The sequence below is a fragment of the Glossina fuscipes genome, unplaced genomic scaffold (genome assembly GCF_014805625.2).
Source record: "Glossina fuscipes isolate IAEA_lab_2018 unplaced genomic scaffold, Yale_Gfus_2 0, whole genome shotgun sequence".
NCBI classification, from domain to species: domain Eukaryota; kingdom Metazoa; phylum Arthropoda; class Insecta; order Diptera; family Glossinidae; genus Glossina; species Glossina fuscipes.
Genome location: NW_023998414.1, coordinates 30189171 through 30205886, shown reverse-complemented (window position 1 = coordinate 30205886; position 16716 = coordinate 30189171). Strand labels below are relative to the sequence as shown.

The window sequence follows — 16716 nt, the reverse complement described above, 5'->3', positions numbered from 1 at the left end:
AACATAACATAAATAAAGTAAGTCAAGTAAGGTGTGTTTAAAAATAAACGAAAAACAATTAAATATTTTTATTAATTATTCCGTTAATGGGAATCTATTCCTCGTCACAACATGGCTTAAAATATTCAAAGAAGAGCATAAATTTATCGGTTTTTGAGTGAAAATCTTTTATTTCGCTGAAATCCTCGTTCCAATCGAATAATTTTTGTTGATCTTGCTTTTGCGTTTTGCTCAATTCGTTCGCATAAAGTTCGATTGAATTTGAAACGTTTTCATAAAATTCCATATAACGTCCACGAATTTTATCCATAAATTCACGAATTTTATATTTCTCAATCAAATTTTCCGCTTCGTCAGAATGAACGATTTTAACGCTAACTTCCCTATCAGCACTCAGTATATCTTCCGTCAATCTATACATATTTAATAAAGTTTGCTCACTTTCGGAACTCTTTATATTTGCCAAATCTTTAGCGAACTTCTCGTGGCGTCTATTGGGAAGCTCCCTATCGGGGAAATCATTGTTTCGCTTTATCTCTTCTTGAATTTTCATAGTGAAGTCCAAGAACTCTTCACTGCTCTTCAATGTAAAATCGATGAAATTGTTTAAAACTTGCTTATACAACTTGTTATGTTCATTTAATTGTTCGTCGTCCGCCGATGTGAAATCAACACTCTTCGGTACTGGCGTTGTTAAGCAGGGCTGAAAGTTTTTCACATTTACGCAATATATATTCAATATTTAATTTTTTTCTTTTTTTTAATGAATTTATAAAAATATTTACCTGAACGACTAGAATTATTCCTAAATAAATAATAAAATTATTCTTCATTTTTTTTTTTTAAATCACGTTTTCGGTATAGTATAGTATAGTGTAACTGAGCGATGAGATGCTCAGATGATTTCTATTTAAATATACCCTAAACTTTTTTCTATATGCTCTACAAAATAAAAAGAAGATAAGGAGAATAGATTTTAGTGAGAAAGTTCAAGAATTCATTTTCAACCATATAGAGAACGGTTTGTTATATGTATTGAGCAATCACGACTTTGCTTCGGCATTCAAATTGCGGCGCATCGTCTACCATTTTCAATCTTTTTACTTACACTGGGATAATATCTTTGACGGAGAGACAAAGACAAAAGGGTGAGGAGAAGAGTTTCTACAAAATCAAATTTCCAACCCTTTTAAGTTGGCTTATAAATAATTAATACACATGTGTGGATGTAAAGATAATAATGAATAAAACAACATTTTCCTGAAATATTGAATTTCAAGACAAAAACAAAATCGTTCGCCTTTAAAAAAAAATTAGTTTAGATCCTCACAAAAGTTGGCAGCAAGTCTTATGGGCATTTCGATAAGCTAAGCAAGTGCGGTCATCTAGGGCGACATATGTGTGCGCATATATCTTTTTGTGTCCATATGAACGTATATGTATGTCTACGCATGTGCATTATATGAAAAAAGGCATGACGGCCGTACCAACTAATAGATTGTAATAGAACCAAACAGAGTAAAACTTGAATTTTATTTTGATAGATTTTTCCGTATATTTAATAATGTAATACACGCTCATACGGTTCCTATTAAAACAGATTATTATTTAATATGGAAAAGCTCTGCATTTATGTACATTGTACGAATGCGCATATGATGGATCATAAGTATGAATAATATCGAGATTCGATGAATTATAAACGGACATATGGACATATATTACTAATTTTTGAACTTGAAGCCCCAGTTCTTGTTCCATAAAACTATTTAACATCATGATGCAGTAAACAAGCAGACGAATAAAGAGACGTAGACGTTGCTTTAATATATATATATATACTGTAGGGCAGCCCTCTTGTGGTTTAACGTTTCTATTCAACTGCCTTTGGGATTAAGTTCGCACCAATGAATTGTGATTTTTACGTCAACTTTAATTTTGTTTGCCATTCCGCGGACATCTACTTACGATTTATATACACAGAAATTTATATTTGCAACATTTTAGTGCTCGTTCTGATCTTGTCCGTAAAAATCTTACAATACAACTCTCTCGCGATTCGACTCACTTTTCGTTTCGCACACATTCTGCTTATATATCCTTTTGATAAGCAAGTAACTTCATCGCGACATGTTCATATTTGTGCCTTTTCCCGCTTTCATTCGAAAATATTTCTGTTATCTGTCGGATCATAACATTAATACGAGTGTCTGCCGGAAAATCCTGAGGAATAACAAAAAATGTTCGGAACCCAATCGTTTCATACTTTTTCACTTGGAATAAGTCTAACATAAGATTTTCTGTGGGCATATAGACAGACCGTTTCCTATATAGGTTGGCCGATGAATTGATTCTCCTACGCTGGCATATCGCAACGATCTCTAGTATATGAAATCTGAGAAGATTATTTCTAGATCTTGAAAGTGCTTGGCAAATCTTATATACCGCCTGTCGTGGCTAAGAAAAATAATTTTTTTTTACACAAAAACAACCGTCAATAATTTATTATCGAAATTCTTCAAACTCATGCGATATTATTTACTACCATTTAAAATGCGATAGTCGCTATAAGAGGGCGAAGCATGCGATGCAAAACTATTCAAATTCTTGACTACAATTATAAGCGTAGTCGTCGTGCAAAATATTTGGGTAATTCTTGCGTTAATTGTGTGCAGTAGGAGAACATAATAGAAGAGAAGCGAATACATTTTTGAAAGCTATGTTCATCTAAGCTATGTTCCTGTCACAGTTTGTGAATATGATCGCAACCTTCAATTTCAATTTATCTATTTTGTAACTATAAAGCTTCTAAAAGCGAATTCCATAAGTAGTTACATCGTTTCATTTCTTCTTTTTTTTTTTTGCAAAAACATTCTCTAAAAACTTCAGTTAACTTTAAGATAAGAGTTTAACATTTTCTGCTAATCAATTCGTTCAAGATTGTTAGATAAATATCTATTATATAATTTACTGTCAAGTTTTTTTATTTATTCAACTACTTAAGCATTGGCGAACTATTTTTGCTCACAACATGGCTTACTCCAATCTAACATCATTTCTTCCTCTTGCTTCTGAGTTGCGTGCAATTCGTGCGCATAAACTGCGGCTGCTTTCGAAAGATTTTCGTAACACTGTATACAACATTCACAAATATTAGCCACAAATTCTAGAATTTTATAAAATTCGGTCATATTTTCTCCTTTTAGAGGATCTTTTTTAAAATCATGTGCAAGTATGTGCATCGAGGCTTGTACATCAACGGATGCCAGATATCGGGTAATTTATCGTTTTTCTTTATCTCTTCTTCACTTTTCGTACTAAGTGAAAGAACTCCTCCCCAATTCAATTCAATTTGAAAATCGGCGCACTTTTTCAAAATATCTTTATGGAACTTGATACAATCACTTAATCGTTTATTATTCGGCAATTGTAGAATCTCCGCTATCCGGCACCGGTGAACCTGAAAATTTTCTTTATTCACTTATGTATTTTAAATTATTGTAATAATACTTTTTATTAAGCGTTACATGGCGCAGGGGAAGTAATCCTAGAAAAAGGTAATAAAATAACTCTTCATTTACTTAAATCACGTTCTCAGCATTTTATTGCAACTCACCGATGAAATACGCAAATGATTTCTATTTGAATATTTTCTAAACATTTTTCTATGTGTTTTACGAAATGAAAAGATAAGGAGAGCAAATCCAAGAACTTCCTTTGTGCCGATTGAACAATCACGGATCCTGAGGAGTATTTCTATGCTTTGAAACGAGTACGTATTATGTCTAATGATAATATCTTGAGTTTGCAAATCGTTTTGGACCGATAAAAACAAATGAGATACAATTTCAAGAAAAAGATTTAAATCTTGAGTCAAAAATTGATTACTTACATCACCGTTGACAGAATCATATAATTTCTAGATAAGACTAACCTTCAAACGATAAGTTTACACAATTTCATGACATTCTAGTAATTAATTGTTGTAAACGATTCTACATTTACGACTATCAAAACAATGGAAAATTCCATGCGATATGTGACAATGGATGAAACATGGACGGACGCTTCGTTGAACTGCATTAGACTTAGATCAGCAGTCGGCCTAGTAGACGGCAATCAGCGAAAGCCAGAAAGCTAGTGTCACCAAAATAAATGTAAAAATGTCATAAAATTTGAACATATATCGCCTGAAGGTCGTTACTATCCAGAAATGATCAGATGAATTTGCAATATATGTATTCGATCGGAGATTTATTGAGTGAGATATGATATTTGCTTATACAAATATTTATAATGACCTTAATGAGAAGATTTTTCTTTAATTGCGAAACTTTCTCTCTTTGGTCTTTTGCGAATATTTGCATTAACCTCTGTTCAGATAATTTCCGAAATAATTTCCTTAAATCGTAAGGAAACGAATTAATAAATCGTGTTTATCAATGCTTTAAATTTAAACAAAGCTTTGCCAGTAATTTAATTAAATATAGGCTTTATTGCGTGTACATTACGTGTAAAAAGTTACTTTTAAAAATTTTTTGAAAAATATTTTTATATATGTGTTTTTTAATACATATATATATATCGCGTTTTAGAACTCCTACACTCAACAACATTTCATATTGTTATACATATACCTGTACGATAACTATTGTAAACTGACAAATAACTTTGCTATCAACATCAATCAATTGTTTCTTGAGCACCTTTTTTAAGTAATTTTTATGACAGTTCGGTTACATAGTTAAGCAGAGAAAAAAAGCAAAAAAAAATAAAAAAATAGAAGCCACCAACAAAGGATAGATAGGTAGATAGGTAGGTGTTAAGACATTCAATATATCTACATTCATTGAGACAGTATCCAATTGATGTTGTTCGCTATGCAGCAATTACCAAAACAAAAAACAAACTCTTAAATAACCAAAATTGGAGATGTATATACGCGTTTTAACACTCAGTAATTTAAACATTTATAACTTTAAAAGGTAACATTAAAGACTATCAGTTAAAAAGAAAAAGAAAAACAAAAAGAAAAACAAAAATAAAAATAAAAAGAGAAACTACAATAATAACAAAACAGCATATAGTTTGTCATCATGACGTTTTTACTGTAAGGCAGGCGGGTAAGCAGTCAAACAAACTTCACCATACATAGTAATTTTCATTGCATAGAAAATTTATACTTAACACATCATCATCATCATCATCATCACTGCTCAACTATTATTACATAAAAACAAAAAAAAAAAATAAAAAAAACAAAAAAAAAACTTTTTTTAATTTTTTTTTTTTCTTTTTTTTTTTTTTTTGCAATCTATTACATACTTGAGAAATTCTAACATTGTGTTGGTAATGATTTGTGGAAGAAAACAAAATTGTATGAAAGATTACAACAAGAAACAAAAAACAAAAAACAACAACAACAACAACAAACCGAATTATAGACAAGATTTGAAAAGTTAACACATTCTTATAAATTATGACTTGAATAAAGTGTCATTAATGTTGACTAAAATGAATTGTAATTAAAGTTAAGTGGCCAACGTAACCACACAGTATCAAGCGACGATCATACAGTAGCAAACCAAAATGCATGGTAGTGCGCTGTTAAATGTCTCTATAAGTGCATGTTCCTGCCATGGATGGCAATGTTTAATATGTTAAAAAGATTACTTTACTTAATGCGGCGTTCATCTTCAGGTGACACATGTAATTAATTGGAAATAAATTACTATTCAAGTTAAATTTTAAATTGCATTATATATCAAGAATAAAATCAGGTGATGATTTAAAATGATTAAAAAAAAAAAAATAAAATAAATAAATAAATAAATAATAATAAAAATAGCATGCATATATATGAAGCAATTAATTATGCGATTTTTTTTTTTTTTTTGATCTTACACATATACATATACATATGCTGATACATGACATTTTAATGACAAATTTGCAGAATATTTTAATTTTCGTTTAAAAAAAAAAAAAAAAAAACAATAAATCTCTACAATACAGTATCAAGAGATGATAACATTGCATCTTGGATTGTGTTATCAACTCATGATTTATGATGATCAATGTAATGAAAGATCGACGATGAACTATGCAAAAAGGAGCATCCATTTACAATAATGGAGAAGAAAGGACGCAAATTAATATGAAAAATAATACTTAGTTGCAAAAGACTTTATCGAAATCGAAGTGAAATGTTGTCATTTACTGAGAGAGAGAGAGAGAGAGAGAGAGAGAGAGAGAGAGAGAGAGAAAGAGATTGAGACAAACTTAACTACTAATACTCAAGTAAAGCTTCAAAACAATAGATTGCATGACGTTAGTGGTTGCACTTCGCAGTACGTAGGAGGTTGTTTTGAAAAGGGACAAAGTGTTTTCATGGATTGTGGGCCATATTTCGTCGCGAAGAATATTCCAACATCGATAAACGTCTACGGTGCAGACACTTCCACCGATCGCACTAAGGCAAACAAACAAACAACAAGTAAAAATGTTATTATTGAATAAACACGCTTATTAAATACCCTACATCACTTCGCCTAATGCAGTTAGTCGCACCCAAAAGTTGCACGTTATTTGAATGCAAGCGTATACGTTTCATTAAAAGGCCGTAAATTGTGGTGGTATCGCAAAAATGGACCGAACCAAATCTATTATGCCAAATTTAGAATGTCCAAACACTACTGCAATGTGTCTAGAAAATAGTCATTTTTTTCATATAAAAATACGAATATTCTAAAATACGATCTTATTTGGGGACCAATGCTAACCAATTTCAATAGCATTCGTCCTTGGGTCAAAACACGTCAGTGTACTAAATTTCGTGAAAAAGTAGCTTGAACAAAAATTTGCACGGACCGGCATGGACCGAAGGTCAGACAGGTTTTAATCGGTATAATCAAAAGTAGGTCTATCTTAAACCCTTCTTCTGCTTTTGTTACGTATATTCGTAGTATATCCTTTACCGCAAACGATGCGGAGTGCAATAAACATTGTTCGCGCGACTGTTTCGCCTCCACCTCTTGAAGATATTTTAAATAAACTTATGTAATGTCTATATATGTATTTCATAGGTTAAATCCGGTAGTGATCAATCAATAAATATTAAACATGTCTATACGCTTCATAGAGAAATCCTTGAACTTTGTCCTAAAGTGCAATCTTCTTATCTCTTTATTCAATAGAATCCATAATAATTAGTATTTAGAAAATATTTAAATAGAAATCATTTGAGCAACTCATCGATCAGTTGCAATCAATTATTGAAAAAGTAATTTAAAAAAACAAAAACAAAAATGCAAAATTATATTTTTATTTATTTAGGAGTGATTCTTCTAGTGTTTCAGGTAAAGCGTTTTCAAAATTATTAAAAACATTTTACATATATAAAAATGAATGCGTAAAAATTTGTAGTGCTATTTAACGTCCCCACTGCCGGACAGCGATGATACTCCAAGTGCGGAGGATAAAAAATTAAATGAACATAATAAGTTGTACAAGGAGATGTTGAAAAAGTTCACAGATTTCACAATTGAAATCAGTGAAGATTTCCTTGAATTCACTACGAAGATCACAGAGGAGATAAAGCAGAACAACGAATTACCCGATGTAGAGCATCCCAATCGACGTCAATTAGAATTTACTAAAGCGTTGGAACACATCAAGAGCTCCGAAAGCGATCATACTTTATTGAATATGTACAAGTTGACCGAAGATATAGTTGAAGCAACAAAAACACTCGACGATCCCAAATTTCTTACCGAGGAAACAAAAAAACTAATCGAAAAATACAAAGTTCGCGAATTTATGAATAAAATTCGTGAACGTTATATGAAGTTCTACGAAAGTCTCTCAGAAGCGGTTGATGTTTATGCGGACGAATTAAGCGAAACTCAAAAGCATGAACAACAAAAATTACTGGATTGGAATAAAGATTTAAGCGAAACGAAAGATTTTCAATCAAAAACTGATAAATTTTCAGATTTCTTTGATTTCTTTAAGCCATGCTGTGAAGGCCTGTAGATCACAACCTAATAAAATGTTCTTAATAAATCTGAGTTAGCATATTATTTGATTTGAATAACAGAACCGATAACATAGCGTTAAACTGACTTCTATGCTCTTATCATAGCAGTTGAATAGATGGATCTAAGAGTCCATGCTACGAATATAATCGTGATTTTCACGGACAATGAGACGCACATAAATCAGAATAAAATTTTTTAATGCATTCCCGCGTCACTTTCATATTTCTATATGTATAGCGTATGCAAATCATCCATAAAAGCTTGCATAGCGCGCCTTATCAAATTAATTGATTGATTGATTGATGTGACTTTTCGTATAAAAAATAAGTTTTCGTAGCTTCTACAAACCGTAGATCAGAGTTGCAGATGTATTTTGCAGTTCTACAAATACACTTTATAGATCCTATTCAATTATATAAGGTTTTGATGGGCACGAATAGAGCAATTAATTGACTCATTAGTTTGTCTGTGATATTGAAGACACAATTCCAATCTTAAAACCATGTCTTGAATATGCAACGATCTCAAATTCCTGCCTTTTGGATTATTTTAAGGCATCAGTAAGTTTGCTCGTTGATGACCTATATGCACCGCAACTAATCCAAATCCAAGAAATTTGAAATATACCTTTCAGTTTTATTGCAATAAACTACTAAAACTCGTGTGCTGTGTTGTGCGTTTTCTTCTTGACGACATTGCCACGTACGCTTATCACGCTGATAACAGTCACATATATAGACTTCAAATACTTTATATATGTGATTCGAAACATACATATCCCACGCACATCCAATCGGTTTAATCGTGTTTCGACATTCATCTATCTGTTGTATTCCTGAATGCCTTGTCATCGCAAAAACACACAAGCAGACCGACATGACATATATAGTTACACATCACGTAATATATTATGCAACTTCATTGGATCCCAGCAAACTTTCGTGAAATGTGTGCAATAATCGTGGTCAGAGTTGGCAGCCAATGCATGCAATAAATTATATTAAATTGTCTTTCTAAGCCATAGAGTCCTGACGCTTACATGACATATAATTCCCATAAGATTTATATTAAATTTGCCCAAGGATACTCAAAGCTTGGAAATATGTATCATTAATACACGATTTCTAATCACGAATCACGAATCACGAATCTAATCAATTTATCTTCGTCTATCTAATGATTTTCTTGTTGAATTGTATCATGAAATTTCCTATTCCACTATCCCCGATTCAATCAAGAATCGACGAAAACCTCAATAGTTTCTTTTTCTTTGCATAGATTATAATTCAAAATTTAATTATAAGTAATATTAGGGTAAACGTTTATTTGCGGGCAGCATATGTTAACAACATTTTTTTTATATTATTTATCACTAAAATATTGAAGATCGGCCGAAGAACAACAATACCACTGCAATATCTTAAAGCTACAATTAGCTAACTTCCTTATCCTTACCTCTAGATTTCTCTCTCCCTCTCTCTCTCTCTCTCTCTCTCTCTCTCTCTCTCGCTCTCTCTCTTAGTTTTCTTTGATAAAATCATATTTGCTATTCACCTTCATATATATGATTATGCATATACATACATATATAAAATATGTTATTTTATTGGTCATGTAAGCATAAATTTGTCATCAACATTTTGATTTCTACATAATTTTTGGTTTGATTTATTTTAAATAAATTTATCATTTTTAAAACAAACATTTTATTTTCATTTATTTTGTTTTTTTTTTTTTTAATTTTTAGACAAATTTTTTTTTAATTTCACACCACAGAAAAGAAAAAAAAAAATATTCATTAACACCTGACAACTTTATTTAGACAACCTACACGTTATGAAGTTATAAATCACTGAACTAACGGAATTCCTTGCAAATGATACGCACACGTATGAGCATACATATGCACAAACGCATAAAAATCAGCAGTCAGTTACTACAACTTACAAGAGGTCGATATGGTCACGCATAAATGTTCGCAAAGTTCTTGACAATGAGAGACCAGTGTAGACTATAACCAAATATCTATATATATATATATATATACATATATATAGGCATTTGCGCCCATATGTACAAAAATAACTACCACACGCAGCAAATATGTTATTAATTAAATATACACACCAAACCAAAAAAATTATATTTAAAGCAAAAAATAACAGGTAAGCGATGTATATTCAACTTAAGCCGAAACTTGAACACCGATAAGGTCTCATTTTTAGATGATTTTAAAAAAAAATTCCAACAATATTTTAATTACTACCAATCATAGGTAAGGTAATTAAAGGAAATATTAGATCATCAAATGTTAAGCCTATAAATGAAGAAACAAACGCATAGTTAGGTTTAAGTGTCTGCTGATATTCTTAAAAGCTTTATTTTTCACTTTCTTATCTTAGGCCAGATCAAAGTTCTTCATCTCATTTGTCGGCGTCCTTTAGATAGCGAGCCAACACCTCTTTCATACTATCATAATATATAGGAAGCAATGATAGACATTTTTTACGCTCAGTATTAGGTCTGTCTCTCAATTCTTCGTAACATTGGAATTAATTCCAGTATTAGATGAACGTTATTTGAACATTAGACTGAAATTCTAACGTCTTTTTACGGCTGTTGCAAACGATATGACGCAATTAGTGCATTTTGCTCGTTAGGTCATAAAAGCTTAAAAATTTAAGACACGTGCATGTGTAAGTTCAAATGCTTGAATCATACGCAATTTTTATTATCATTTCTAAAAAAGAGAGTATGTTCATTCAGCCGTGTCGTTTGTACCCCACATAAAAATTCTCATAAATGACTTGGTGAGGCGAGGAATATTTTAAATTGATTGAACTCATTTTATTTGTCTCTTTCCCTTTTACTAACATATTAATCATGATCTTGGGGCATTCCTTTTTCCGTTGAACAAACTAAGATCGCTCGTAAACTTCGCTACGTCTGTCAAATGCTTTTCGATGATGTTATGTGGGATAGACAAATGCATTATGGTTTTGAATGAAAACGAGATCTTCTGCTGCTTGTTACGCTATTGTTATTATTAAACAAAGGGCAACGATGAGTATGCAAGATTCGCCGCAAAACATATATATATATATATATATATATATAATAGAAGCCTATCTTGCTTGGGTCTATTTTATTACTTTAAATGTAAATTCACTAGCAATGATTTATGGATTTGTCATAACATGTTTGATAATCAAATATTTGATTAATAATTTTTAATATGTAGGCTGCGTTTAATACAATCTGACTTATAAAAGCATGCAAATGTTGCTTTAAATAAATTAAATTAAAAAAAAAACAAAAAAAAAACAAAAAAAAACAAAACAAAAAATGTGCAAATAAATATGTCAATAATTTTTTTTTTTTTTTTTTTTTATCATTATTATTATTTTATTTCAATTTCTTAGTATAACAATTTATGATTTCCATATGGAAATAAATAATCGAAATATATATATATATATATATATATATATATATATATATAAAATACGTTAACAAGCTTTAACTAACTAACATTGACATTATCAGTTATCTAGTGTTTTATGTAAGAATCCGTCATTGTATTTAAAATTATTACATTTAATACTTATTGCTTACGGTTATATGCATAAAGAATTGTGATCTCTTTACATGTCATGACATTAATGATGTTCACCATTATTACCTAAAAGCAATACATTCAAGCGCAACATTCTTGTGAAGGCTTGAGCAGCGTTACGTTGTAGAACGGACAGTGTACATGCATTGTTTGACATTAACCGTTCACTATTGATTGCATAAGCCTTATTTAAAATGACCAACGACAAGTTTTACACATAAGCCTGACTCATTTTTGTACGTATGTAAAATTTCAAAACCAATTTATATACATATATATATATATATATATATATATATATATATATATTATAGCGAACTGCGTTACGTATAAAAAAGAATCGCTTTCGAAAAGCTTAAACTCAACTATACTATATGATAAACTGTAGAAATACAATAAGTTTGCATATATCCTCGCATTTCGGTCCTCGTAATGATAGAATTTATCACATTTTATATACTTTACACGCGCATATACGAAAGATGGCAACTTTAAACTTGTTTAGATCGGAACTTAAACTTAAAGATTATTTCGAAATACTCATTACTAAAAACAACAACAACAAGATGACCTCCTCTTCTCCTTTATCGACTCGTAAATTAGTTTATTCAAATTCTGTTTGCTAAAAATGGTAAACGAGTTTTTGATTGTCGCCGATATCCACACATGTAACGATCAATCTCGGGAGAGAAAAGTCACAACATGCCATCATGAAACAAATGTAACAAATTGTAGACAAATTCAAATTTTCAATAATGTTTCTGCGATCGTGGCTACTAAATTCGATTGTTTGACAAACGACCGAAACTCTTCTATTACTGAACAACGATGCAAATATATATCATTTCCAAAAAGTTTTTTTAAACATCGCATGTGAAAGTTTATCTCTTACCGCCAGTCATATAAGCAAAATTACTCTTGCTATTCCGAAACTAATGCACTAAAACAACTATCGCATCTATATTAAAAATAGTATTCGCCCCAGGTGTCGGGAAATTTAGGAATCCCTTCCGTTATGCTTTGGCTGACCATAAATTGAAAATGAAAAAACGTATGCAAACAAAACAATGAATTGTTTTAAACGAACCTTGATGTAAGAAGCTTTATAAATGAATACAAAAAACTAAGGTTTCACTTACTAACAATCGATCAGAATGATCGATAGACATGAATAATAACATAATTTTTTGGATTAATTCGACAAGAAAAAGTTGCGCCTAAAATGCTGCTAATAGTTACTATTGCTAATAGTTAGTGTACTGTCTCAAAACATTCTTTGACATCAATAGCCGACTAATCCAAATATTATTTTAAATTATCTTTGGGGTCGTTAAAGAAGTACATTAACCGTTCTCTGGCTCTTCCAGTCCCCATCGAATACCCAGATGATTTCAATTTTTAAATAAACTATCTGACTTCATATCGCCTGCATCTGAGGATAAATATCGGACTACTCAACTATGAACAGAGACAACCTAGCTGAATAAAATCTAAATCTTAGTTCCCACATTTTTAGAAAGCCTCAGAAACTGTTTTAATCTCTGATCTCAATGAAATCAATAAATTTCGAAGAGACTAACACGATCGTCAACACTGAACTCCACGTAGTTCCACGCTTCAAATGAGTAAATGTTCTTAGGGCTGACAAATGATTCGCCCTGTGGAGTAGAGACAGACTGCTATAACTCATCTTAAATTTACTTCAATAAGAATCGTATTTTACTTGCCTGTCTTGGGTTTCCAGCTCACCCGATATTTTTATTGTCCGTAAACGTATTAAAGGCGTTGAAGGCTGGAAATATATTCACCAAAAAAGTTTAGATGTCCTTGGCATAATGTACATCGATTATCATTAAAAAAAAACAAAAACAGACCATGTGAAAAAATTGTATTCCGTTCACGTTGCATCTTTCGTACACATCGCCATTATCATATAACAGATTGAAGGAAAAAAGTAAAATATAAATTTTCACATTCTATAATACTGAATAAGCTTTGCTGCTTTTTGACATTCTAGTAGAATAATTTTCAACAAAATTTTTATTAGGTATGTCTTATAAGTAACGAGGAAAACGCACGGTAAGCAAAAGTGTTGTCAGTTTTGGTTGTATAGACGTGCAGGTGTTGTAATCGTATTCGTTGATCTGTTTACCGCATTTCTTAACTCTTTTACAAAATCATAGGCTATCTGTAGGATATCTTCGCCTTCGCGAACGGTAAAATGTGCACCGATACCGAACAGTAGAGCTTACGAACAAGTGGGCGGCCTAATGGACGGACATACTTTATGCAGTTTTTGAAATCTGCTTCCGCGCCTTAAACTGCGCTACAATTTGGTAGCAGTTAACACTGGTACTTCGTTTTCTGAGGTCAGGTTTACTGTGCTATCAAGAGGTGTGCCATCGGGCACCGTGAGGTTAAGCCGTCACGGCACCTAAATACTACTGCATACATGAGCAAATCAGCTATAACATGTTAGATGAGTCTTGCCTGTATGGAAAGGATAGGCAAATTGCTGAATGATACAAATCTTCAGGTTTGCAGCAATTCACAACTACAATCACAAAATATTTAATATTATATATACATACATACACATAAAAAAGAGATGTGTGTGTGTGTGTGTAAACATATTCCTTAAGTAATGAATATTTTTAAATTAATTTAAGAAATTTTTTACTTTGACTTTATTTACCGAATTTGGATAATTGCGTGGAGCAGAAAAGTGCCATTTGCAGAAAAAACAAATTGAAGAAATAAAAAATGAAACCAACTCAACCTTCACTAATGTTTATTAGAAATTAAATGTGAATACTCAGCATACACCGAAAAATCAAGTGCAAGTGTTCGAGGAAAAATAACCAGTAAAACACAACTGAAAACCAAAATGATCAGCAATTAGCCCAAATGAAAAGAAACAGTAACAGACAACAATACTGCTGTAGAAAATAATTGAAGAATATTAAGAAAAAAAAAAAAAAAAAAGTAGGAAAAATTTTAAAATTGAACAAAACGAGAAATAAAAAGAGAGAATAATGAAAATCCACAGCTTCTGTAGGGCAAAGCGCGCATAAAATTATTTACCGCATATGCACAACGCCAATGACCAAATAACACAATAACAAAAACAATGTATTATTACGAAAAGCAAAACGTAAAACCATTCCTGAGGCCAGGGCTAATAGATGTTTACCGCACACTTAATGTTGTCTTGTTATAAAGAAAAAATAAATAAATAAAAATAAAAAATAAAAAATAAAAAATAGAAAGAAAAAAAACTACTTGCACCACACAATTTATGGTCTCTTTGCATATTTATGGTTTTCTGGCACTAGTGCGGACTGGGACAAAATTTTGTTTATAAAACTCTTTGTATCGTACTGCACTATAATATGCACACACAGACAATCGCTGGTATGCATAATGGACCGCAAATGCAAATAACTTAATGCAATATAATAATGCTGTCAGAAGAAAAACAAAAAAGAGCAGAAAACAAAACAAAAAAAAAACAAAAAGAAACAAAAAAAAAAAAAAAGCAAAAAAAAAAAATGAAATAAAAAAAGAACAAATCTTATGAAAAATTGAACATGAACGAAACAAGTCATTGCACCATTGACTTTGATGTCGCAGTTTTTCAAATTGTTTCTTAAAATTTACAAAAATTTGTTAACACTGCCCAATCAATTTGTAACAAAATCAAACATTTGTAAATTAATTAATAAACTACAGGACCTGCTATATGCATTTTAAGAACGGGCCCAATTAAGTTTCTTGCTTAAGTTTTTCTTTCATAGCTAAAATTTATTAAACACAAACACAATGCGATTAGCAATGTGTACGAGAGACCTAATAGAGAGTGCATATGGTTTTAAGTAAACTTAATCAACTTTTCAGTCTGTCCATCTGTCCATCTAATCAAATAATAAGTATGACGCCAAAATTTTGACTAGAAAGTCATTGCATATTTTATATATATGCTGCATACACTAAATATTATGCCCAGTTTACACTACCATCATATATACATACATACATACATACATAATATTAGAATATACAGTATACAGCTCATATATATATATATATATATATATATAATATATAATATATAATGTATTCAGCTCATATAGTATACTATATATTATATAGAGTACATCTGTATACCCGGTTTACGTTTTTTTTTATTCGACTCCTTTTGCGATCAAGTTCATATCGTTAAATTGCGATTTTTAAAATAGTATAAATTTTATTTTACAAACCTAAGGTGATCTAATTACAAATTATTCCCAGGAACTTGTATTTACAACGTTTTAATTTTCATTCTGGTCCTGGGCGTTTGATTATTGCAATTCAACTCCTTTTCGCAAATATTCTGCTTATATAATGCCTTTTACAAGCCATTACATCATCATTACCAAAATTTATCCGGATATTTTTATCCGGATTTTTTTCCTCCTAAATTTTCTACCAATTATTGTTAAACTTTTCGCCAGTCGCCTGACTTTCTTTACAATTTCCTTTCCTAGAAAATCGACTCATTCTCATGAAAACTCAAAGCATAAAATGAGACATTTTCCCAAGAACTCCATTATAAAGATTAGATACGACACATACATTATAGAACATATCCTATTACTGTTATGTTCTTAGAATATTATCTATGTTTTTTGATAACGAAAGTAAACGTAAATAAAAGATTTGGATTAAATATTTTTTAGGATACATTTTTCGTAGACTTTGGCATTACTTGTGAAACACAATACACACGTAGTTGTACAGTGTGCAGAAGATGATAAAATGTGTTACGAAAACGCTGAACCCATGCGTATGGGATGAAGCACATGGCAGGCTAAATTATTTCTCTTTTCGTGTAGGAAAGGCATATGTAATCTTCCAAAAGGATTTTTGCGTTTACAAAAACAACTTTAGGATGTGGTTTATAAGCTGAAATAGGCATGTAATCTTCAAAAATATCTATCTAAGTTTGCCACAAAGATCATGTGATTGAATATTCTATCTCTCTCTCTCTCTCTCTCTCTCTCTCTCTCTCTCTCTCTC

General features: G+C 31.1%; 2 protein-coding genes across 2 annotated transcripts; one reads left to right on the top strand and one right to left on the bottom strand.

Annotated features, from left to right (window-relative positions):
* Nucleotides 1–34: 34 nt before the first annotated feature.
* Nucleotides 35–878, bottom strand: LOC119642586. Its single transcript, XM_038041777.1, has 2 exons — nt 786–878; nt 35–703 (listed from the first exon to the last, which is right to left on the bottom strand). Exons 1-2 carry the CDS (start codon nt 831–833, stop codon nt 95–97), a joined length of 657 nt encoding a protein of 218 aa, XP_037897705.1. The 5' UTR covers nt 834–878; the 3' UTR covers nt 35–94.
* Nucleotides 879–7247: 6369 nt separating this feature from the next.
* Nucleotides 7248–8064, top strand: LOC119636151. The gene is made up of 2 exons (XM_038031337.1): nt 7248–7358; nt 7426–8064. The coding sequence occupies exons 1-2, from the start codon at nt 7308–7310 to the stop codon at nt 8032–8034; spliced, it is 660 nt and encodes a 219-aa protein (XP_037887265.1). The 5' UTR covers nt 7248–7307; the 3' UTR covers nt 8035–8064.
* Nucleotides 8065–16716: the final 8652 nt, after the last annotated feature.